Source organism: Prionailurus bengalensis, chromosome D3 (assembly GCF_016509475.1).
Source record: "Prionailurus bengalensis isolate Pbe53 chromosome D3, Fcat_Pben_1.1_paternal_pri, whole genome shotgun sequence".
Lineage (NCBI taxonomy): Eukaryota > Metazoa > Chordata > Mammalia > Carnivora > Felidae > Prionailurus > Prionailurus bengalensis.
The window spans coordinates 13953511-13978032 of NC_057356.1; the positions used below are offsets into that span (position 1 = coordinate 13953511).

At 48.7% G+C, this 24522-nt stretch overlaps 1 protein-coding gene across 3 annotated transcripts in view; it reads right to left on the reverse strand.

Moving 5' to 3' along the window:
* The window catches only part of NOS1 (nitric oxide synthase 1), a 187803-nt gene that overhangs the window by 30606 nt on the left and 132675 nt on the right, over window positions 1-24522 (reverse strand). For 2 of the 3 annotated variants that reach the window (XM_043557705.1, XM_043557706.1), the window contains exons 8-18: window positions 21578-21719; window positions 19532-19671; window positions 17257-17431; window positions 13207-13308; window positions 11045-11239; window positions 10523-10608; window positions 7814-7958; window positions 6425-6529; window positions 5457-5515; window positions 4400-4501; window positions 2038-2154 (exon numbers count right to left, since the gene is read on the reverse strand). In XM_043557705.1, coding sequence (XP_043413640.1) covers window positions 2038-2154; window positions 4400-4501; window positions 5457-5515; window positions 6425-6529; window positions 7814-7958; window positions 10523-10608; window positions 11045-11239; window positions 13207-13308; window positions 17257-17431; window positions 19532-19671; window positions 21578-21719 — 1368 coding nt within the window. The remainder of the gene's footprint in view (window positions 1-2037; window positions 2155-4399; window positions 4502-5456; window positions 5516-6424; window positions 6530-7813; window positions 7959-10522; window positions 10609-11044; window positions 11240-13206; window positions 13309-17256; window positions 17432-19531; window positions 19672-21577; window positions 21720-24522) is intronic. The other variant, XM_043557707.1, reaches the window with a different exon arrangement.

The window sequence follows — 24522 nt, forward strand, 5'->3', positions numbered from 1 at the left end:
CGCTCATGCCCTTCCTGGAGGTGGGTTCCTCACCTTTTCCTCCAAGGGTGATGGTGTGACAGGAGAGCTGATAACTAGGAGTGGACTGGTTGGAGGGGGGCCAGGAACTTCTTTCCCAAGCCACGCCCCCCTTAACGTCAGCCCAGTGGAGACTGGAAATTCCCAGCACGAGTAATGGCTTTGTGGTTAAGCCGTTGTTCCTCAAACATGCGATGTTTACATTCACGACGTCACCATATGTGACCACTGCTGATACTATTGTTTACTTATTACCACTGTTTAGCTTGCTTTGAATTTGTCTTCACCACCTCACCAAAACCACTTGTGTTCACTAGCAGGTGGTTCGGGTAATTCATGCATTAATATGTTTCCCGATGCACGTAAAGACCTGCCTCCCAGTCATCTCCTAGACTCACGTTTCCATTATGACCTTCACCTGGGGGTTTCAAACTTCCCATTTTAAGCCTCCAAACCAGGAATTGGCAAACTTATTAGACATGGGGCCGGAGAGTAAATATTTTTAGGTTTCTAGGCCAAGAAACAAAATCGAAGCTGTTATGTGGATGCCTTCATAACAGAGAGAAAACAAATTCCTGCACGTTTTTATTGATGACATAAACATTTAAAAAAATATTAATTACAGTTATTGAGGATGATTTTTTAATAATATGTCTACCTATGAGACTGGGGTTCCTTGTTTGGGGGGGTGGGTGGCATTTTGCTTAATTGGGGTTCAACGGTAACGGTTTCTATCCTCAAGTGAATTGCCAATGTCCAAGTGCAAAAACCACTCCCAGCTCATGGGTTGTGTAAAAACATACAGTGGTCAGGCTGGATTGGGTCTCCAGGCTACAGCTTGCCAATGCCTGCTCTGAGCCGTGATAGATTCGACAAGAGAAAAACGGGTCCGGCTGTCAACGCACAAAACCGGTGTTTCGATGTCAAACTAAAACAACGCACTGATGTCAAACCCCATAGAAAATAACACCACGGGTGAACCCGGATGTACGCTACGCACTTTGCGTGATGATGATGTGTTAGTGTAGGTTCATCAACCGTACCAATGGACCACTCTGGATGGAGACGCTGCTGGTTGGAAGAGGCTGTTTCTGTTGGGGGAGGGGATATATGGGAATTCTCTGTATCTTCCTCTAAGTTTTGCTGTGAACCTAAAACTGCTTGGAAAAAATAAAGTCTATTACAACGTGCACTACTGGGCATAAGACTTCGATATCCAGGACCCCTCATGATGTGTACCATCTACCGAGCACTGTCCTGAGCAGGTAGGAAAAGGTTCGGTCAGCAAAGGTCGGAAAGATTTGTGGCCAGGCCCGGATACTCAGTGTGCATCAACCTTGTTTTCACAAACATCTGTGAAACCAGGGATCTGCAGTTTTCTTTCTTTCTAAATGCTCATTGGACCGCATTCCCAACTGTTGAAATATAAAATATCTGCCCGTATCCCGTATAAAATGATCTCTTGGTATGTGACCACTGCCCTTTGGTAAACATGGGGTTAGGCCAGTATTTTTTGAATCAGACTGCACATTAGAGTCACTTGGGGAAATTAAACAACAAAAAAAGGCAATACGTGCCCAATTCTAGACCAATTACATCAGAATCTCTGGAAATGGGGCTTGATTATCAGTATATTGCAAACATCTCCAGATGATTTTGATGTGTGTCCCAGGTTGAGAGCCACTGGGGCATGGCAGGGTGTCTCCAGAAGTTTCTATTAGGTGTAACATATCATTGGGAAGGGCAGCTTACTGAGTAATTTCCAGGGATTAACATCCTTTGGCACAAGTGATGTGCTGATGACGGGGTGAGATTTGGGTGATGGGGCTCTGACAGAGTGTGTATAGGAAGGGGTCTGGGTAGTGTGCTTTAATGGGGCGAGGGGAGTCCCCAGAGAGCTAGAGTGCAGCTGGTTATTCAAGAGACGGACAGGAATACAAGGGAGGAACCTTAAGCCCACTTTGCAACTAAATCCAGTTCCCCAAGATGGCTTCCCTGAGGCCCTTGACCCCTGCTCACCTCACGTTGGCCAGGGGTCCAGCACTCTCAAAGTTGTCTCTGAGGTCTGGCCCGTCGCCTGATGATTTATGGGAGTCAGAATACGAGGAAACACTATTGAATCGGACCTTGTAGCTCCTGCCAAAACAGAAGAGACCCTGTGAGCTCTGGCTTGGAACCTCCTCCTGAGGTCCTGTTTCAAGGACCTTCTCTTGCATGTTGGTTGAGACCATAACACTTCCATGGACTCTTCCAGAATGGATAAACTTACCCACCACTAGAGCTAGCCATCTGCACATGACCCCGCTTGTATTTAAAGAGGTTTCCGACCATACTCAACTCAGGGATCTTGAAAGCCAGACAGCCAAAACGATTTAATTGGCAAAAAAGTCACGAATAGATCAGACCACCCCCTAACCATTAGAGAATGCTTCGTTGCTTCCCAAATTTTAACAAGCACAAGAATCATCTTGGGATGCTGTTAAAGTGCAGATTCTTTTTTTTTTTTAATTTTTTTAATGTTTATTTATTTTTGAGAGAGAGCATGAGTGGGGGAGGGGCAGAGAGGGAGAGGGAGACAGAATTTGAAGCAGGCTCCAGGCTCTGAGCTGTCAGCACAGAGCCGGATGAGGGACTCGAACCCATCTGCTGTAAGATCATGACCTGAGCCGAAGTCGGATGCTTAACCGACTGAGCCACGCAGGCGCCCCAGAAAGTGCAGATTCTGATTCGGCAGATCTGGGCAGGGCCTAAAGTTCTGCATTCTAACAAGCATCCAAGAGGCACCAATGCTGCTGATCCCCAGACCTAACTTTGAGTAGCCAGGAACTAACTGGTGATGTCCACTCTGGTATCTCTGTGTGGCTATTTAAAAAAAAACTTTTTTTAATGTTTATTCATTTTTTGAGAGAGAGAGTAGGGGAGGGGCAGAGAGGGAGACACAGAATCCGAAGCAGGTTCTAGGCTCCGTGCTGACAACACAGAGCCCAAGGCAGGGCTCGAACCCACAAACTGTGAGATCACGACCTGAGCCGAAGTCAAACGCTTAAGCAACTGAGCCACCCAGACGCCCGTACATGTGGCTATTTAAAAGTAAAGTTAAATTGATTCAAAATAAATACAGTTAAAAATTCTGTTCCTCACTTGCACTGGCCACATGTCAAGTGCTCAAGGGCCACGTGTGGCTAGTGGCTGCCCTATCAGATGGCACAGACATAGAGCATTTAGAAAGTTTCATTGGATCGTGCTGGACAATTCCCATTCAATACTCTCTCTTCATCAAGTTATGGTCCTTGGATGTTTCAAGGATCTGTCACATTTCCCATTTCAAGTCAATGTGGAAAACGTTCCGCACTGAGACATGGCATAAAAAGAGACTGAATTTCTTATTAGACGATTTTGAAGGGGAAGGAAGATGTCACTGGAACTCAGACCTCAGCACGAGAGGCTCAGGAGCTTTGAGACTTCAAAAAAAGATCCAGTTTCCCCGTTTTCCTCTAAAAGTGGTAAGGTTTGTTCTCAGACAAGGCAAAAACAAAATAAAAACAAAAACAAAATCCCCAGACCAAAAAAACGAAACAGAACAACTCCCCTCAAAACAAGAGACCAAAACCAAAACACAACAGCTTAACAAATATGAGTGCAGAAGACGAAAGAAAAAAAAAAAGACACTGTGCATTCTGGCAGCAGGGTTTCTAAGCTGGATGTTCTTCAAAGTTTTTGTTCCAGCATCAGGAAAGTTCTAAATATATGTAAGTGTATTTTCTGCCCTAAAATAGTCTCACACTGAGTCACTTCTCCAAATAAGTCATGCAACATATCAGGGGGTGGCTGTGTTGTTAGTGTGGGAGGGATGGTTGATGGTTGTGGGTTAAAAATAACAGCACATGTATTTGTATGAGGTTTGAGGTTTTTCCAAATGCTTTCCTCTTTGTTTTTATCCTTTGAGCCTCTCAACAAGTCCCAGAGGTGGTCAGGGCAGAGATGGGTTCTCCCCATTTGGCAGATGAGAAAGACTGAGGCCCAGAGAGGTCAAAAGCCTTGCTCAAGCCTGCTTAGTGAGTTAGTGGCACAGCCCGGGTTAGAGGGCAGGTCTCCTTGATACCCAGAGGTGGCTTTGGATGCTTGGGCATCGGACATGCGTGCACATGTGCACAATCACACACGCCTTGGGCACACACGCCTGCATGCACATATGAACACGGTATATACATGTGCACGAACGCATGTGCACACACGCACATGTACACACACATGCACACACGCACACGTGCACATAATGCATGCCTGCACACATACGCACGCATGTGTACACGCCCACATATGCATGTGCACACACACGCACGCCTGCACACACATGCACGCATGCACACACGCACTCTACCTCTGCTGGCTGTCACGGGCTGCAGCCAGACCATGGACTTCTGTGTCACCTTGGGGGAGGGGAGGCCCTTTACGGGGAAAGAAACGCAAGGGTTCCGGGTACCTAGAGGGGAGAATGGATGGTGCCCTCTCTCTCCCTGAAGGAGGGGTGAGGGGGAGCCTGTGATGGCCACCTGGGAAAGAAGGGCAGGGAGAGCGAGGACTCAGGTGCTCATGGTCAAAGATGACCGATCACGAGGGACTCAGCTACCCCTTGGATATGGAACGAATGTATGTGAGTTTGGCAACAGGTGCTTGGCTAAGAGAAACCCAGGAGAGGTTTTCTGCAGACCGCCGTCTCCAAACACCAGTCAGCTGTGGCGTCTGCTCTGCTCCACGCTGGAGGAGACGCCGTGTTGGCCTAATGGAAAGACAGCTCAACATGCACACGCCATATGTTGTCTACTTTAGGGGGGACTTACAGGCTTCGCAAGGGTGGTCATCATTACAGGTATTTGTCACCTTAGGAAATATCTTTAGAACCCAACCTGACATTGGGATGCGATTTCAGCATGAATGTCTTTTGGCTACAGGTTTTTTTGGTTTGTTTCATTTTTGCCTTGTGAGGTATCTTATCTACTGAACTCAACCTCTACATTAGCTACAACTCCACCATGAGCGTCTGATGGAAACATTTTAGGGAGAGGAGCTCACTTTTGCTGTTTTTGAATGTAGGTTTCCAAAGGGGAAAGATAATAAGAATTGGTATTTACATAGCGCTTCTAAGTTTTCATAAGATGCTTATAGCTATTATATCTATTTCCTCCTTTGATTCTTACAAGAAGTTAAGGCAGGTATTTGTATGGACAAGGAAACTGAGACATGGGGCTGTGAAGTTACCAGAGAAGCCAAAATATCAGCCCCAGTGGGCTCCAGACACCCACCAGCTAAAATTGCTCACAAAGGGGCTTTAGGTCACAAAACCCAGCCAAAACCCAAATGTGAACCCCAGAGGCCAAAAGACAATCTTCAGTTACCCACAGAGTATGTCATGTGACCCCGGAGGGTCATTCACTTACTTCCTTTCCTCCTGCACGGAGTTGGGGTGCCTCATTTCCATCAAAGCACAGCCGAATTTCTGGAAGCCAAGAGAGGAGTAAAATGTGAAGCATGGGTCTATGAACCCAGAATAGGGTAGGGCACTGAGCAGCTGGGGTCCTGGCTGGTAAAAGAGGAGCCTGATGCCTCTGGGGGCCAGGATGTTAGAGATGGTTAGGGGTTCAGGCTGGGCAGCAGCTGTGTGTGAAAGGGCCAGCTGATAAAAGGGCTACAGTGTGTGGACCCCCAATTCCCAGCACACAAATCCCCATTGTGGCTTTCTCTTCACAAATTTTTTTAATGTGAAATCTATTGTCAAATTGGTTTCCATACAACAGCCAGTGCTCATCCCAACAGGTGCCCTCCTCAGTGCCCATCACCCACCCTCCCCTCCCTCCCACCCCCCCCATCAGCCCTCAGTTTATTCTCATTTTTTGAGTCTCTTATGGTTTGCCTCCATCCCTCTCTAACTTTTTCTCCCCCTTCCCCTCCCCCATGGTCTTCTGTTAAGTTTCTCGGGATCCACCTAAGAGTGAAAACATATGGTATCTGTCTTTCTCTGTATGACTTATTTCACTTAGCATAACACTCTCCAGTTCCATCCATGTTGCTACAAAAGGCCGTATTTCATTCTTTCTCGTTGCCAAGTAGTATTGACTTTACTTCTCTCATCTGGAGCAGGGGATGCCAAGCTCTTAATTGGAGCATCCATTCGAAAAGAAGTAGCTCACTAAGGCGACAGCATTGTCACTAAAGATTGGCTCATCAGTGGGCACCAATAGGCTGAGGTCTTGGAATTGTCCCAAATCTTTGTGAACTTGGATCCAAATCCAAGTCGTGGGCTTTGAGGCTCTGGGAGGATTTGCTAACTGAACGGCAGGTGTAACTGAGGCCCCTCCTTCTTCCCCCTGATGGGGAACATGCTAGAACAGGTGAAAGCTCGTCTTACCTCCCCATTCTCTGGGGGGTCGCCATTGCCAAAAGTGCTGGTAACCACTAGGACCAGAGTTTCATGTTCCAGGTGTACAATGTCATATTCTTCCATGGACATCACCTAGGTGGGTGAGGGGGAAGGGATGGTGGGGGGAGAGGAAGTGAGGTGGTGACAAGGAGAAGAGGTAAGAGAGAACAAAAAGTGAAGGAGAAGAAGAGAGAGGAAAAAGATGAGTCATCTTGAGCCATCTCCTTTGGAAGAAGAACCAACAGTTCTGGGTGTCACTATTTCAATGGGCTCAACTGGGTAGCACTAAAAGCTTTTTGGTAGTGTGGGACCTTTCTAAAGTCACAGTGGCCTGAAGGACCACAAAGAACCTGGGGCAATGGTGGAAGGGGTCGGCCGCTAATAGAGACAGATCTTGATTGAGATCGTTGGGCTTCTTATAACCAACTGATCCGGGAATCTTCTTGACCACTTTTAGGCTGGGAGTGGCCTGGCTGGATCTGACCAGGTCTGCTCAGTCTCCTTGCTAATCCTCCCTCCAGCAGTATGGGCCTGGAGATTCCTGCCTTAAGGAAGATTATTGCCCTCTATCTTAGCATCTCTTGGGCCACATTTCTCCAAGTAGGTTCTAGGGAAGCCCAGACTTCCGAGAGGCTCCTTGAAAATAAGTGAGCCATGCACAAACATGTTTATATTGTATCCCCTTCTCATTGGGAGATTAGAATACAGGCTGACCTAAAACAACATGGGTTTGAATTGTGTGTGTCCACTTATACGTGGATTTTTTCCAATAAATACAGTACTGTCAATGCATTTTCTCTTCCTTATGGTTTTTTAATAACATTTTCCTTTCTCTAGCTTACTTCATTGTAAGAATATGGTAATGATACATGTAACATACAAAAGATGTCAATCAACTGTTCATATTATCAGTAAGGCTTCTGGTCAACAATAGGCTATTGGTAGTTGAGTTTTTGGGAGTCAAAAGATGCATGTGGATTTTCAGTGCCCCTAACCCCGATGTTTTTCAAGGGTCAGCCGTACAGACTTGCAAATTCAAGCCTCCAAGAACTCATTCAGCAAAGAAACCCACTGAACTGTGTTTAATGCAGAGCTTCCCAAGCTGACCCCAGAATGTTTTTTTTTCTTCATAAACCCTCTAAGATTTTGCTCTGAGATGGGGTTTCAATTTGTGGACTCCTAGACTCCTAGAAGGTCATAGGAAGAGAGGACATCAAAGTCCCCTGAAATTTAGGTGGATGTGCATATGTGTGTTGATGGCTACCTCGGGATGTGCTATCATCCATTCTCAAAGGTTCTTCTCTGTTGACTCCACTCTCTCCCCTTCCAACTATACATACCACGGGGGCCAGGGAGCTGACGCTTCCCCCCACTCACCTTGGCATCAAAGGCATGTTTGAAGATCTCACACAAGGTTTTAGCATAGGCCTGCGACTTGCCCGTCTCTGTGGCATAAAGGATGGTCGCCTTGACCCTCTTGGCCATTGCCTGCCCCATAAGCTTGGCTGAGAACTTGACGGCTCTGGAGAGAAAAGAATGGAGAGGAAAATGGGAAATGTAGAAAAAAGGGAAGATGCTAGGCTGGGACTTTGGGGCCAGAACCATGATCCTCGAAATGTAATGAGAGAGAACTTACTCTCTTGATCTCTGATGGTTTTAGGGACACTAGAAGCCCAAGTTTAAAACCATGGTTGGTTTTGTTAGTTTGTTGCTTGGTTGTCCAAACCTAGTCTTGAGAACCTTGGTTTGCCTCGCATTGCCCCCGAAGACAATCATTCATTCATTCATTCATTCATTCATTTGTTCATTAATTAAACATTTGTTGAGTGCAGAACATCTGCTAGGTATAGTTATAGGAGCTAAGGAACATAAAAAAGTAGGTGTCACGGGGCTTACATTTGTGTGTGTGTGAAAGAGAGAAAGAGAGAGAGAGAGAGAGAGAGAAAGAATCACTAATAAATCACCAGGCATTGAATTAGAAGGAAATTTAGAGGTTTATAGATCCACAAAGGAAGGACTAGTCTGGTTTAGTCAGGCTTGCATATTCAGAGTCTCGCACAGAGTCTGATATCTAATAGGTGCTAAATAAATATCAAAAGAAGGGATGATTTTTAAAGATGCTGCTACCACCGGAGCCCTGGGGAGTTGAAATATCAAGTCGAGGCTCTTTCTTGCTAAATGGAGAATTCAGAGCCAGTGTTCCTTTCTTCCCATCTACCAGGGCACGGGGGTGGCAGACAGGCAGTGGCTCGGGAATGGCTGGGCTCACCTTCTGAGCCAGCATCCCGGCTCTATTAGGAACCTCAGAGTAGACAAATCGCTAATTACCCCCACCTGGGGATTATTGATGGTAAATTCATCATTTTTTAGAATCAGGGAAACCACCCACATTGCAGGAGCATTCTGAGCCAAGGGGGAGAAACAGAAAAGAATAAAAGGTGCCTGGAGGATTCCCTTTGAAAGACTGGAGCATAAAAAAGCATCTATAATTAACTCCCATTGTTTCTACCCCTCACTTAATAGTGCAATTAATGTTTTAGATTTCTTCCTCCCTTCTTCTCCCAGAAACAGTTGAACCGAACTGAAGCCAAAGGCTGCTCTCCCTGAGAATACCTGTGATTCTCTTGTTAGGAAACATGGCTGCTGATGTGTTCTCTTTTGGCTGGGAGATGGGGTTAGGTGGAAAGAGAGAGAAAGGAGAGAGAGAGGGAGACAGGTGCTCTGGGCCATGGGAATGGAGCCAGGACCTGGGTTTGAGTCCCTGTGGGATCCACAGCCCTCGCTTCTGGGGTCTGTGGCCTGCGTGGCACCTGTTGTACATCTAGGGATTGTATCCAGAGAGTTCTGGACCCAAGAGGGCCAATGGAGGAGCAGCTCAGTGCATGCCTAGCTTCTGTGCCAGCACTTTAACTCCAAACAGGGGTCTCTGCTGAAGGGGCCAGTGGAATTCGCTTTCTTTAGGAGAAGGGTAGCATCCCCATTCGATCGTCTCGGTCAGCCCCACCTCACTTGTCAGCGGGTCCTTTGGCTGGCCACACATTCTTCAGGCCTATTACTCTTCAGTGGCCTTGGCCCATAAGTCCCTTCCCTCTTCTCCTTTGCTCAGCTTAGTCTATTCATCTCATTCTTCAGCCCAATTGTCATCTTCTGAAGGAAGCCCTCTCTGACCTCCCAAACTGGGTTCGGTCTATTTACGGCACCACGAAACCATTTCTCAATGGCGCACTCTATTTGTGTGATTCTTGGACAAGTGAATGGCTTTGAGCTTTGACAAGAACATCATTTAACTGGCTGATCAAGCATTGCTGGAGCCTAGCACAGTGCCTGGCACAGAACAGGCACTCGGTATTCACTTGTTGGCCAAATGAATGAATGAATGACTGAAGGAGCGATGTTAGAGTTCAGCCCTGAGCGAGAGAGAGCCCTCCCGGGTTGGCTTGTACCAGCTCCTCCCTCCTCTGGGTTCAGTGACTTCCTGTTAGCAGCTTGAAATTGGCCATGGGGGGAGTATTTACACCCTGGAAATGGACAAATGTTACACATCTGTTGTTGTTGTTGTTGTTATTATTATCATTAAAAAAAATTTTTTTTTAATGTTTATTTATTTTTGAGACAGAGAGAGACAGAGCATGAATGGGGGAGGGCAGAGAGAGAGGGAGACACAGGATCGGAAGCAGGCTCCGGGCTCTGAGCCATCAGCCCAGAGCCCGACGCGGGGCTCGAACTCATGAACCGTGAGATCGTGACCTGAGCTGAAGTCGGACGCTCAACCGACTGAGCCACCCAGGTGCCTCAATTATTATTATTATTATTATTATTAGAACAGCTGGTTTATCAAAACGTCATTGCCTCCAAGACAAGAATTTAGGAAATAGAGGTGAGGAAAGTGAGGTTGGGAAGGAAAAAAGGTTGGCGCAACATCCATATCTCAGACCCTCACGCACAGAGGGCACGAGGTGGTCAGAGAAAATGGAGAACTCACATCGCACAAGAGGTCAGAGGCATAGGCATCTGCCCAGCCTCCTTCTCCGGGGCTCTCCGAGTTTGGAGGCACCTCCAGTCCCCACCTATTTCCAGGAGACTTACTCTGCCAGCTTCTTGAAGCCGATGGCTCGCCGCTTTGTGGGGGTTCCATTGGTGCCTTTCCAGACGTGGGTGTTCCAAGGCTCAGGCTGGGAAGAGAGGACGATGGTCACTGCAGTGAGCGAATCTGGCTCCTCTTGGGAGAGGCTCGGGACTCCCTGGGTACTTGTGGCTGCCCAGCTATGCCCAACCCTCAGCCCCTGAAGGGAGGAGATCTGCCGGCGGTGACCACAGTGGTCCTTGCCCCGAGTGGCCGGTCCAGTCTGCCTGTGTTGTCCTGCTAGACCTTCTCACTCAGCCCTTGGTCCCTCTGAAGCCCTCTCCTGGGGACCCCTGACCACTCCCTTTGTCTCCATTAGTGTTCTGGCTAGGGCCGTGCTGTCCAATATGGTAGCCGCTAGCCACGTGGACTATGGAGCACTTGGGCGTCCGCAGAGGAAGTCTGAGCTGAGACATGCTTGGAGCCAAACATGCATATACCAGGTATTGGAGACTTAGCACAAAAGAGGCCGGAAGGGGCGGGACCTGGTATTCGAAGGACGGGGTGAGTCGGTAGTTGAGCATCTCCTGGTGGAAGACAGGGGTGACACTGCCAGACATGGGGGGCACAATCCACACCCAGTCGGCGGGGCAGCCCCCCCGGCAGCGATATTCATTCTCCATGTGCTTGATGAAGGACTCGGTGGCAGAGTGGTGGTCAACGATGGTCACTTTGTCACTCTGCAGGAGGAGAGGGGGCACAGTCAGGCGGGAGGGGAGCTGGGGTGTTGCCGGGACTCCCTTCTGCACGGGGAGCGCTTCCCAAAGGGTGGTCCTGGAGATGCTGCGAGGCCTCGTGAGCTGATTCTCTGCATCTCTCTCTCACTCACATCCAGGGAAGAGTCTCCTTTTGACGCTAATACATCTTTTAATACCTCTCTTGCCAATTTTCCTCTCTCCTTTCTCCCTCCCTCCCCCCCTTTTTTTTTTAAATAAGAGAGAGGACCCTCAGGCAGCATTTAGCTAGAATTTGACAACTCTGTGTTGTTTTCCTTCTGCTTATTTCCTGATTAATTTAATATTATAATTACCTTCTGTTTATGGCAACCGATACTCTCCATTTATGGCAGTGATACAGAATCCTCTTAAAGTAAAGAATTTTAAGTATTAAGGATGGGTTTATTATCCATTTATTTAGTTTTTGAGAGAGAGAGAGAGAGAGGGCGCAAGTGAGCAAGGGGGAAGACAGAGAGAGAGAGAGAGAATCCCAGAAGGGGCAGAGGAAGAGAGAGAGACAGATGGAGGGATGAAGGGAGGGAGGGAGGGAGGGGAGGGGAAGAGAGAGAGAGAGAGAGAGAGAGAGAAAGGGCTCACCTGAAGTGGGGCTCGTGTTTGCCCGATGTGGGACTCGAACTCACTAACCGTGAGATCATAACCTGAGCCAAAGTCAGATGCCTTAACGACTGAGCCACCCAGGCGCCCCAAGGATGGGTTTATTAACACCGCGAGGCAGAAATCGCAATAGAGGTGGGTGCACTGCAAATCTGGATAACCGGCCCCGGGGCCCCCTCTGGTGGGCCGGTCTGGATTCCCACCGTGTGTAAACAGTGCTTCCCCTCTCTGCCCACTTCCCGTCCTCAGCCACTCATCCTGCTCACATCCCTGCTGTCTCAAGCCCACTGAACCACACTCCTTCCTCCTCAACGTCTCCCGAGGCCTCACTCGCCCATGGCCGAGAGAGAGAAGAGGGGGCTTGCTTCCGTCTCAGGCCATCTCAGCCTGTCTCTTCCCTGAGATATTCCTCAGCATATCCATTCTCCCTGCTCTTGACCTGGGGGCCTGCAGTTCACATTCGTGTCCACCGATGACGTGATGTGTTCATTCTCTGTGTGCCTTCCGCACGTGTCTGGGAGGGTCTAGCTTCCCAGACTCAGCCCCCAGAGGATAGAGCTGAGCTCTGTTAACAGAGCGTGAGCTCTACTCTGCAGTCGACAGGTTTGCCCAGGAGAACGCCAGCTTACACCCATCACCCTGGCATTATTATCAGCAGTGTCTTCCTTTTGCCCTCAAAAGGATCATGGTTTGGGGCACGCGGGCGGTCAGTCAACTAAGCGTCCAACTCTTGATTACGGCTCAGATCATGATCTCACGGTTCATGAGTTCGGGCCCTGCGTTGGGTTTCTCTCTCTCTCTCTCTCTCTCTCTCCCTCTCTGCCCCTCCCCTGCTTGCATGCATTCTCTCTCTCTCTCTCTCTCTCTCTCAAAATAAATAAACTAAACTTAAAAATGAGTATCATGGTTTAGATGATAAATTCTAAACTCATCCTACAAAATATCATTTACCACAGCGCCACGCATTGAGAAGCCTGTGCGTCTCTGGTTAATGAGGATGAGTACTTGTGTCTGTTGTGTGATAGTCTGAACCCCGAAGAGGTGGGCAGGACACAAAGGAGGCCGCCTGCCAGCCCAACTGTCATCGATCATAAGCAACAGGTCACAGCTCCCCTCCCCCACCTATTACTGCTTCCTCCAATGGTCCCCACCCAAGATCCAAAATGGAGATTAGGTGTACGTGATGGGAAGTGGACCTCATTAGTGGACAGATGCTCCCCCCCCCCCCCCCCCCGCCAGGAGCCAGGTCTCACGACCGTCTGCTCCACACCTTGGAGGCGTTTTAGTTCCCCTCCGGGACGTGTGTGCTGTGCTACCTGGAAGCTGTAGAGAACAGCAATGTTGATTTCCACCAGTGCTTGGTCCTTCCACAGGGAGGACGTCTTCCTCATGTCCAAGTTCATGTTCTTGGCCACTTCCTGGAAGAGGAAGGAAACACAGACTCACAGGCTGGGGCACCCGTGGAGAGACAGGGCTAGCTGGTGGTCACTGATGAATTTCTTAACGAATTAGTCAACTCATTGCCGGACTGATAAACTCATTCAAAAGATTTTTTTTTTTTTAATGGAGAACAGACTGGTAGCAGGAAACTAGAGAGACGTGGACGGCCCTTTTATTTCTGAGTTTCCTTTCTTTCTTTCTTTTTTTTTTTTTCTCAACATTTATTTATTTTTGGGACAGAGAGAGACAGAGCATGAACGGGGGAGGGGCAGAGAGAGAGGGAGACACAGAATCGGAAACAGGCTCCAGGCTCCGAGCCATCAGCCCAGAGCCTGACGTGGGGCTCGAACTCACGGACCGTGAGATCGTGACCTGGCTGAAGTCGGACGCTTAACCGACTGCGCCACCCAGGCGCCCCCTCCTTTCTTTCTTTTTTATGTATTTATTACTTTATTTTATTTGAACTTTTTTATTTATTTTTTTAATTAAAAAAAATTTTTTTAATGTTTATTTATTTTTGACAGAGAGAGAGAGACAGGGCATGAGTGGGGGAGGGTCAGAGAGAGAGGAAGACACAGAATCTGAAACAGGCTCCAGGCTCTGAGCTGTCAGCACAGAGCCCGACGCGGGACTCGAACTCACAGACTGTGAGATCATGACCCGAGCTGAAGTCGGACGCTCAACCGACTGAGTCACCCAGGTGTCCCTATTTGAACTTTTTTAATGTTTATTTTTGAGAGAGAGAGACAGACAGACAGAATGTAAGTGGAGGAGGGGCAGAGAGAGAGGGGGAGACACAGCATCCAAAGCAGGCTCCAGGCTCCGAGCTGGCAGCACAGAGCCCAACGTGGGACTCAAACTCATGAACCGCGAAATCGTGACCTGAGCTGAAGTGGGACGCTTGACTGAGCCACCCAGCCACCCCTCTGAGTTTACTTTCTAGTGGGGAAGAGAGACATTTACTATTTAGGGAGAAAATAAGACAAGGATATGAGATGAAGAGGAATACGGGAGCCGGATTTAGCCAGGACAGTCAGGGAGGACCAACTGTGGAGGTGGCATACCAGGTGGGACTAAAATAATTAGAAGCAAGACATGTTCAGATCTACGGAGGAAGGTTGTAGACAGAGAGGACAGTATGTGCAAAGACCCTGTGGTGGGATCAGGCTTCCACCATCTGAGATACAGAAAGAAGGCTGGTGTATTGAGGGGTGGGTAGTGAGCCAGGGGAGTTGGTGGGAGATAAAGGCAGGACTGGATCATGCAGGATCTGGGATGAGCCCAGGAGTCAAGATTTTATTCCCAATACTATAGCATGGAAAGAGTCTTCGGAGGGTTTTAAGCAGAAGAGTGGGTCTGAGAGTGACATCATCTGCCTTCTAGAAGGAAAAGCTTTCCACTGATCCTGCTCCACACCTGGGGTAGCCACACTTGGGACCCAGATCATGGGCGCTTTGACCTCAGGCGGACACCTGTCTGACTCCATCTAACAGATGAGGAAACTGAGGCTCAGAGAGGTCCAGAGAGCCAGCTGGCCTCAGAGCCGGAGCCCAGGCAGACGCATAACGTCCAAGGACCCGAGAGCTGCCGCCATAGCCGGCCGAATCCTTTGGCAAAACTATCGGAAAAAAACAAAACAAAAACCTCCTGACATTTATGTTACGACTCGGGAGCTGATGTCAGGAGTGGGAAACACCCAACAGCAAATTCATTAATTAGAGCCTTGCTGTTCCTTGCTCTGTCAATTCCAGTCACTTGTGGGAGCCCAGGTCTCATTACGGGGCTAGCACACGACAGTTTCTCAGGTCTGGGTAAACTGCTTCCCAGCCCTGCTCTCAACATTCGTACATAACAGCCGTCGGGCCTGGAGGGCTGGAGTGTGAGAGGATCTCATCTGAGTTACTCGGGAACAACTCTCTGCAATCGAAACATAAGCAGGAATCATGAAAGCAGATCTCATATTAATTCATTCTTTGAGGCCGAGGCGTTGGGTTCCTCTGTGGTCCTTTGATAGTGACACACACACACACAGAAAGAACGAAATTCGCTGCTTTACATAAATACAGAAAAAACTCGAGTAATTTTGTGAGAGAGGAAAGCATGTGTAGCCATTATGCTGAGACTGTTACTCCTACAGCATTCTTTTGCTTAAAAGAATGGAACGCATTTGCAGGAAAAAAAAAAAAATTATGTGATTTTTAAAAATCCCCAAATGTGACTTGAGGCACATCTATGGAAATTGCCTGAAATGTCTCTTCCTTTCCTGCCAGAGGTTTGTACAGATCAGTGGCTGCCCTCTAGAATCTTCTGGGGAGCTCTGAAAAATGCTGGTATCGAGGCCCCATCCTTGAGCAACGATATCTGAATCCCGGTGAGTGGGAATGTGGCAATAATGAAGTTTCCTAGGCGACTCCAGTGTGTGGCAAGGCTGAGGACCCTGGGCTTCGATTTCCAAGCTAATACCTATGGAATTTTTAAAAAACGTTGAGACACAGTTGGCACACAACGTTGTGTGAGTTTACGGGGTACAAATTCGAGGTGTTGGTTTGCTACATTTATGTGTTGCAATATGATTACCACTGCGAGCTAACACCTCTGTCATGTCACATAATTATTATTTCTTTTTCTGTGGTGGGAACAATTAAGATCTAGTCTCTTAGCAACTTTGAAGTGTACAATTCAGTGGATTGTGGATTATAATTACCCTTCTGTGCCTTAGATTTCCAGAATTTACTTATCTTTATGCTGCAAGTTTGTACTCTTAAACACCTCCTCCCTAACTCCCCCCTCCCCCCCAGCTCCCAGTGACCAGCGTTCAATTATCTTTTTTTTTACGAGTCTGGCTTTTTTAGATTCCACATATGAGCGGTATGTATCATATAGTATTTGTCTCTGTCTGACTTAACCCACTTTAGCATAATGTCTTCAAAGTCCATCCACATGAACGCCCGTGGATTTTAACCACATAAACCTAATTAATGCTTGATTCCGAGTTCTTTAAAAAAAAGTTTTAATGTGTATTCATTTTTGCGAGACACAGCGTGAGTGGGGGAGGGGCAGACAGAGGGAGACACAGAATCCAAAACAGCCTCCAGGCTTTGAGCCCGACACAGGGTTCGAATTCACGAACCATGAGATCATGACCTGAGCCGAAGTCAGGTGCCCAACCGACCGAGCCACCCAGGCGCCCCTTGATTCTGAGTTCTAATCTTGCCTTATTTACTGTGTGACATAGGCCCAGTGCTTAACCTCTCTGTTTCCCAGTGCCTCCTTTCGAAACAAGACCCACCACAGCAGACAGTTGTTAGGGACAACGGCTGCTGGCAAGACCACAGCTATCCCGATGCATTCTCCAGATCTGAGCTCCAGACTCCACCCCAGCAGCCTTCAGCAGATGAGGATGATTCAGCCAGGAGGGAATCAGATCCTCCAGCCAGAAATGCGGATGCTGGGCAACCACTCCCAACCCCCTTCCCTTGTGTTTCAGAAAGAGGCAAGAAATGTCCCAGGTTCGTGGGTCGTTTTCAAACCCTTCTAACAAGAGGCCGTGTAGCCGGGGGGTTATGAACTTGGACCTTAAAGCCCGACGGGGTTCATTTCCCAGCTCTGCCACCGTGTGACTTTGAGCTTGTCACTTTAACCCTCCCAAAGGCCTCAGCGTCCTCATCGGCGAAATGGGGGTTGTCATACCTGGAGGTTGTGCTGAGATTAACTGAGCACACACACACAAGGTGCCTGGAACAGTGTTTAGCCCACAGGACATGCGCTGTTCACGCTGTGGATGCCCTGGAATTGCCAGGGGCTCCACTGAGGTTGCGGAAGTTTCCACGTTTCCAAGCCCCAAAGCTCAGCTGTGGGGAAGGACTGTGGGGCCCACGCCCTCTGCCCTCTGCTGGCCCATCACGACGGCGGGGGAGGGACCTCACCTCCAGGATGTTGTATCGAGAGTTGTCACAATAGTCGCGGACGCCAATCTCTGTGCCCATGTACCAGCCGCTGAAGGGACAGGCGGTGAACTCCAGGCCGCCAATCTCCAGCAGCATGTTGGACACAGCGGGGAGGCCATACCACTTCAGGCCCAGATCCTTGAACCACTCAAACCTGTGGAGAGTGACACAGCCCCGCTCACCATGGGGCAGGAGTCTCTCAGGCGGACATGTGGGCAGGACAGCCTTGGTCTGGGGATGCGGAAATGCCAGCAACCTCCCGGGACTTGCTGTGTCAGAACCGGACTCCTGGGCTCTGCTTTAGACCTGTGGGATCCCAGTCTCCACGGCTGGGTCTGATAATATGCATTTTAAACATGTCTCCCAGGTGATTTGGGTGAACATCCGGGCCTGGGAACCAGTGCGCCAGGCTGCTGTTTCTCTCCCGAACCCACCCTGAAAGTTAATCCAGGAGAAAAGGGAGTCTTGCCGAATTCCTTCCTACCTCAGGGCCTTTGCATGGCAGTCCCTTCTTCCTGGGATCTTCTCTCTTCCTTCTGTGTCTGTCCAGCCCTTACCCAAACTTAAATTGTCAGCTAAAATGTTGCTTACTCTTGGAAGCCTTCTCTGATGCCCAGTTTAGACTGGGTCGGGCAACTTTGTCCCTCTGGGCATCATAAAATTTCTTTTGCAGCACTTTATTGGAATTAAGTGCTTATTTGGGTAACAGTACGTGAAAATTCTTCTCCTTGAGATCAAAAGTGTCATGGAGGCAGAAATGAAGTCAGCTACAATGGCCGGCCCAGAGCAGGAATAATAAACCGTGTTGAATGAGCGAATGAGTAAGTGAATGCATTAATGAATGTAGGCCAGGCTTCACCAGGGAGACTGGGTGAGTTCCCAGATATTGGGCAGTGTCATGAGCCTCAGGACACTTGGTTCCTCTCCAGGGCTGGGGCTAGGGTGAAATAAATAAGGCACTAGCCCGGGATGCAAAATTTAAGGGTGCACCAACAAAACTAGGAATTGAGTCTAATGCTACTTTTTATTCACATTATATTCTAAATTAACTCAACGTTTTTCAAAAAATCAAAATTAATGGAAAAAAAATCCATCATGAGGGATGCCTGGGTGGCTCAGTTGGATGGGCGTCTGACTTCGGCTCAGGTCATGATCTCATGGCTCGTGAGTTCGAGCCCCGCGTCGGGCTCTGTGCTGACGGCTCGGAGCCTGGAGCCTGCTTCGGGTTCTGTGCCTCCCTCTCTCTCTGCCCCTCCCCTGCTCACACACTGTCTTTCTCTCCCTCAAAAATAAATAAACGTTAAAAAAAATCCATAGCGAACAAAATATCCCAAATTAAAATAAAGACGGGTCTCACCTTGCACATGCATAACTTACCTTGCTTGCTTCACCTGAATCTCAGCCCTGAACTGGTTCCTGTCTTTATTTGAAATTTTCAGATAAAAAAATTTAAATTTGGATCCAATTTTTGATATAGAGATTAATTTTGATAAGTATATTACATTAAAATAATATTTACCTTGATTATTGAGCTTTGGGGCACCCCTCCCTTACCCTGCCCCTCGATTTTGCCTCCAAGGATAGAGTCTCACTAAGGATCTCCTTCACTCTCAAAGCGTGTTTTGTTTTTAATTTTTTTTAACATTTATTCATTTTTGAGAGACAGAAACAGAGCATGAGTGGGGGAGGGGCAGAGAGAGAGGGAGACACAGAATCCGAAGCGGGCTCCGGGCTCCGAGCTGTCAGCACAGAGCCGGACGCGGGGCTCGAACCCACGAACCGTGAGATCATGACCTGAGCCGAAGTCGGACGCTTAACCGACTGAGCCCCCCAGGGGCCCCTCAAAGTGTGAGTTTTGCTGGTGCGGCTGGCGCAGCCCTTGTAGTTCCTTCCTGGCTCCAAATTCCTTTTGGACTTGACCCACATCAGGTCACACGGTTCTAGTACTCACAACAAGACAAGAGGTGTTTCTGCTTTTCTACCCATACGGCTGGAAAAAGGGCAAGTTCTGGTTGCTTGCTTAGGAGCAGGGGGAGGAGCGAGATTCTGATTCAGAAGAGATGGTGGCCCCCTGGCTGGTCCAGGAGGATTTGCTCATTCCTGGGGAGGCCCACTCTGCCCAGGCCCAGGAAGGAACCAAGGCCCCCTTTCAGCCTCTGTCCGGGCTGGAGGGAGAGTCAGGGGGTTAGGGGGCCAGGGGGAGGCACTGGGTGAATCCTCCCACCCTCACCCACCCCATGCCAGTCCCTCTTACCTGGGGTGCCTGATGGGCACTTCCAACACCAGCTCTGGGGGGATCTGGAAGAGCTCGGGATCGTTGCCGTTGGCCTGGAGCAGGAGTGGCAGGATATCGAAGCGGCCTCTTGGGGGTTTCCAGCCCTGCTGCACACAGATCTGCAACCCGAAATGGCCAGGTCACACCACGGCCGCCGCCGACCTGTCCCCAGCCCCTCCAGGTGCTATGGCAATGGGGGGAGGGGCAGAGATCCCAACGCAAGCCTGCCGACAGCACCTTTCTCTGGAGGCTCTGTCCTCCTGCACTGTGCTTTGTTATGTTTTCTGAGTTTTTCTTGTGGCCCGGGGACTCCCCGAGGATAAGAGCTGAATCTGATTGTTGTGTCTGTAACGCCCTTGAGCACAGGGTCTGGCATGTCCTACAAAACTCGAAACTCGCTCTGGAACTGTTTGCATTGAGCACCCTGAGAGATAAAGAAAGCCTATCATATTTGAGGAGGGCAGAATGATCAGAATTTGTGCATAAATGCATCTGTTAGAGCGGCTGTCCAATCAAAATATAAAGCAAGCCACATAGGGAATTAACACATTCTTCTAGTAGCCACATTAGAAAAAGTAAACAAAAGTCCAAACAGAAATCAGGTGAAATAATTTAAATAGTATATTCATCTTAATAATATTTCAACAATTTCAAAGTTTCAACACTATTTGATTATTAGTTACTAATCATCATAATTATAATATTTATTAGATTAATAATATCAACTTATTAGTATTGAATTAAAGTACTGCTATCCATATATGAATATATTTGACATTAAAGTTAAATATGAAATATATTCATCCAACAAATGTGTCAAATGTATACTGTGTAACATACAATTAAGTGTATTAATCATCATCATTGATTTGTTAATGATAAATGATTAAATACGTTATTAATATTACCATAATAAAGATATTTAACATTAACATAAAGTTTAATATATTTATTAACTCAATAGGTGTATTAACTATTAATAACTATAATAGATTAGCCTACCGTTATCTATAATATTATTTCAATAGGTAACTGAGATAAATATTATTAATGAGGTGGTTCCTACTCTCTGTTTTGTTCTCAGTCTTTGAGACCCGGTGTGTGGTTTGCACTTAGGACGCACCTCCATTTGGACTCACCACACTTCCAGGGCTCACTAGCCACATGTGGCCAGCGGCTGCCACACTGGCCAGGGCAGAGTGAGAGGGTTTCGAAAGATACGGTCATGCGGTTATGTTTGGGGTGATTCTTTCTGCTGTGTTAGTAGAAAGAGGAAGCTCGAAATCAGGGGCTTAGGCAAACATGTGCAGTCAGCGAGGTTTCTGGAGACAGAAGGGAAGGAAGGGGCTGTGGCATTTATGTTCTGGTGGCCATGAAGACAAGGTCAGCCAACTATGCAGTTAGCGCTCAGCCAAGTGGAGCCGCTGAGTCTGGCTGAGTCTAAACCCGCACAGGTGCAACTCCTGGTCGCCCTGGTTACAGCCCCTTCTTCTCGGTAATAACATTTTAATAAGAAAAGCCGCATGCAAATGAAGTCGCCAGCCAGGGAGTGGAGCAGGGCTTGGTCTGGCCAGCTCAGTCCTGAAGAAGGTCCCGGGGTGGCTGGCGTTTGAGGAAAGAACAGAGAAGAACCTCGGCCAGGGATGAGTGAGCGATCAGGAAAAGGGGTGCCGGGCTGTGTGCCTGAGATCATTCTAGGCAGGGGTCTGCCCGTGGCGTCTCCCTTGGGCACAGACGCCGGAAGCTGCCGTGGCTAACCTGTGCTACCCGTCTGCGTCGCCACCGAATGGGGAGGTGGTGGTGACAACAGCTCCTATCATGAGGGTCGGGTGAGGAAATGGATGGAAACGACCAAATGACCAGCTGTAAGGGAACCAGCTGGACTGGGGGCCGCCCGAAGGAGCAGGAGGTCTGCAGAGGAGTAAACGGTACCCCACTGGCTGCTTTCCCTATGATGATAACAGGAAACGAAGAAAAGCCTATTGAAGACAGTTAGGGGGACTGGGCGGGGTGGGAGGCACACACCTCTGTGAATTCCACATTGGCTGGGTCCCCCAGGATGGAGCCATCAGGCTGCTTGTAGCCGGCATAGCGGATGAGCTGAGAGTTCCAGACTCGGAAATCGTGCTTGCCGTCCGTCCTCTGGGGGAATATGGTGATGGCGGATCTGCGGTGGAGAGAGGGAGACGTGGTATCGGGGCAGGGCCGGCACCTTGTGGGCGTACTGCAAAGGGCGCCATCCAGGCCACCAACAGAGGCTCAGGGTGGATCACCTCTGTGCCAAGGTCCCCAAGGGCCCACGGAGCCGCTGTTGCAAGGGAGGGACCGTGCCCTGTCCCTCCACTGGACCATTGGTCTGAGGAAGGGTGGAATATGGGGGGCCCCACGCTAGCTCGCTTAAGAGTGGAGAATGCTGGGGCGCCTGGGTGGCCCAGTCGGTTAAGCGTCCGACTTCAGCCAGGTCACGATCTCGCGGTCCGTGAGTTCGAGCCCCGTGTCAGGCTCTGGGCTGATGGCTCAGAGCCTGGAGCCTGTTTCCGATTCTGTGTCTCCCTCTCTCTCTGCCCCTCCCCCGTTCATGCTCTGTCTCTCTCTGTCCCAAAAATAAATAAATGTTGAAAAAAAAAATTTAAAAAAAGAGTGGAGAATGCTGCTCTAACTGGAGACTCTGAAATACCCTTGACCTGGGCCAGCTTTCCAGGGGTTCTTGGGCAGCTGGTAATCTCCAGGGAAACAAAGGGGGGCCCTCTTTCCCCACAAAGAGTGAATACCACTGATTCCAAATTCCACTCTTTAAAAAAAATTTTTTTTTTAATCTTTATTTATTTTTGAGAGAGAGAGACAGAGAGAGAGACAGAGAGAGAGAGTGAGTGAGAGTAGGGGAGGAACAGAGAGAGAGGGAGACATAGAATCGAAAGCAGGCTCCAGGCTCCGAGCTGTCAGCCCAGAGCCGGATGCGGGGCTCGAACCCACAAACCGTGAGATCATGACCTGAGCCGAAGTCGGACGCTTAACCGGCTGAGCCACCCAGGCGCCCCCCAACTCCCACTCTTGCTCTTACCGCCATCCTTACTTCTCCCCTGCTTGCCCCACCCCACCCCTCCCTGTACCATACCAAAGTCTACAGACACAGGACTAGGAAGAAATCAACTTCCCTGGTACTCACATGCATTTACTCTAAAGGAAAACTGGAGATCGCCACTGGCCTCACCTACCTAAACTGGCCACCGTGAGACCATACACCGTTATTATGTGGCAGGAAGAGTTGTCATTTGTGGAAGGCACCGAGCTGGCGCCCAGCTGGCTCCCCTAAGGGGGAGATCGGGAGTGTTAGGTGTTAATGATGTCTCATCATCAAACTGGGATTTGGGGATCATCAGAAGGACTGAAAGCAACTGAAAGGAGAATGACTTCTTTACGACGTGATTTCAATGTTATTTCATCGCAGGAGTTCCTGCCATCCCGGCTCAACAGTCTCATCAGGGGGCTCAATCCCAGGCTACGGGAGACACCACCCTGGCTCGGGTCAACATGAGGGTCACACGGTAGGTCCAACCCATTGCTTGCAGACCTTCTGTACACACCCTGCCCCTGGAACTTTGCTCTGCTACCCATCTTGGCTGGAATCCATCTCTGCTGCCATGTACCCAAGTTCGAGGCCAGACTCAGATTCACCTCGTCCACAAAGCATCTCCTGTCTCGTCTGTTCCCAGGACTACCTTCCTTCTGAGCCCATGTAGGTCTTGCCGTGTGCACATTACAGTATTGCATTTAATGCTGCAGGGATGGGACGCTGTACCTGGGGCTGAGTCTACAACGGGGGCTGAAGGTAGAAGTCGTATAGGGCCAACAGGGCTCTTAACAATCTTGTAGCAAAGGCACCATATGGGAGATGAACACAGAACGAGTCAAACGGTCAGTGTTCCCTCCAGCAGCAAAACACATTGCCGTTTCTTTGGTTGAGCACCAAATACAGGGTGTTTGTGTAATATATGTATTTAAAAAGCATGTTCAGAAACACCGGACTCACACACAGCGTGTGGAATGCTTACTCTCTGTGCGGGAACGGAGACCAACGGAAGAAATAGAACACACTTATGCCTCCTGAACATTATTTCACCGAACGGCAGATCGAGTGCCTGCTCCGTTTAAATTACATCCCTCTTTCCCTCCCTTCTTCTCCCTTGCCTACCTTCCTCTGTTATGTTTTGATAATTTCTATAGAGGGTACACATTCCCTTAAGACCCTCTTACGTCCAGATTTGTGGTTTAAAACTTGTGGGGGCACCTGGGGTGGCTCCATCGGTTAAGCGTCTGACTTTGGCTCAGGTCATGATCTTGTGGTTCGTGTGTTTGAGCCCTGCGTGGGGGCTCTCGGGAAGTCAGTGCAGAGATCCTCTGTCTCCCTCTCTCTCTGCCCCTCCCTCGCCTCGCAGATTCATTCTCTCTCTTGCTCTCAAAAATAAATATCGAAAACATTTTTAAAAACTTGTGAAAAAAAATGGGGTGCCTGGATCGCTCAGTCAGTTGAGTGTCTGACTCTTGATTTCGGCTCAGGTCACTGTTCCGTGGTTGTTGGCTTGAGCCCTCCATCAGGCTCCACGCTGAAAATGGAGTCTGCTTGGGATTCTCTCTCTCTCTCTCTCTCTCTCTCTCTCTCTCAAATAAAATTTTTAAAAAAGTGTAAAAAAAAAAGGAATCAGCTGAATATTTCTTAAATAGAAGATCTCAAGAAGATGTTCTCTGAGGGGTGAGGTCTTTCAGGAAAAGATCTAAATACTAATTCCCCGAGCAGGCTCTGGGCTTATATTACAGGCCCTTTTCCTACTGGTAGGCTCAGCTGGGACACTGTTTCCTTCTCAAGGAAGGGGCACATCCAGGAAAACCCATGCTTCATACAAACAAGCCACTATGGGGGTGACGCAGTGCAGCCTGGGGCTTGTGGGAATATCCCTGCAGTGGCCCACATG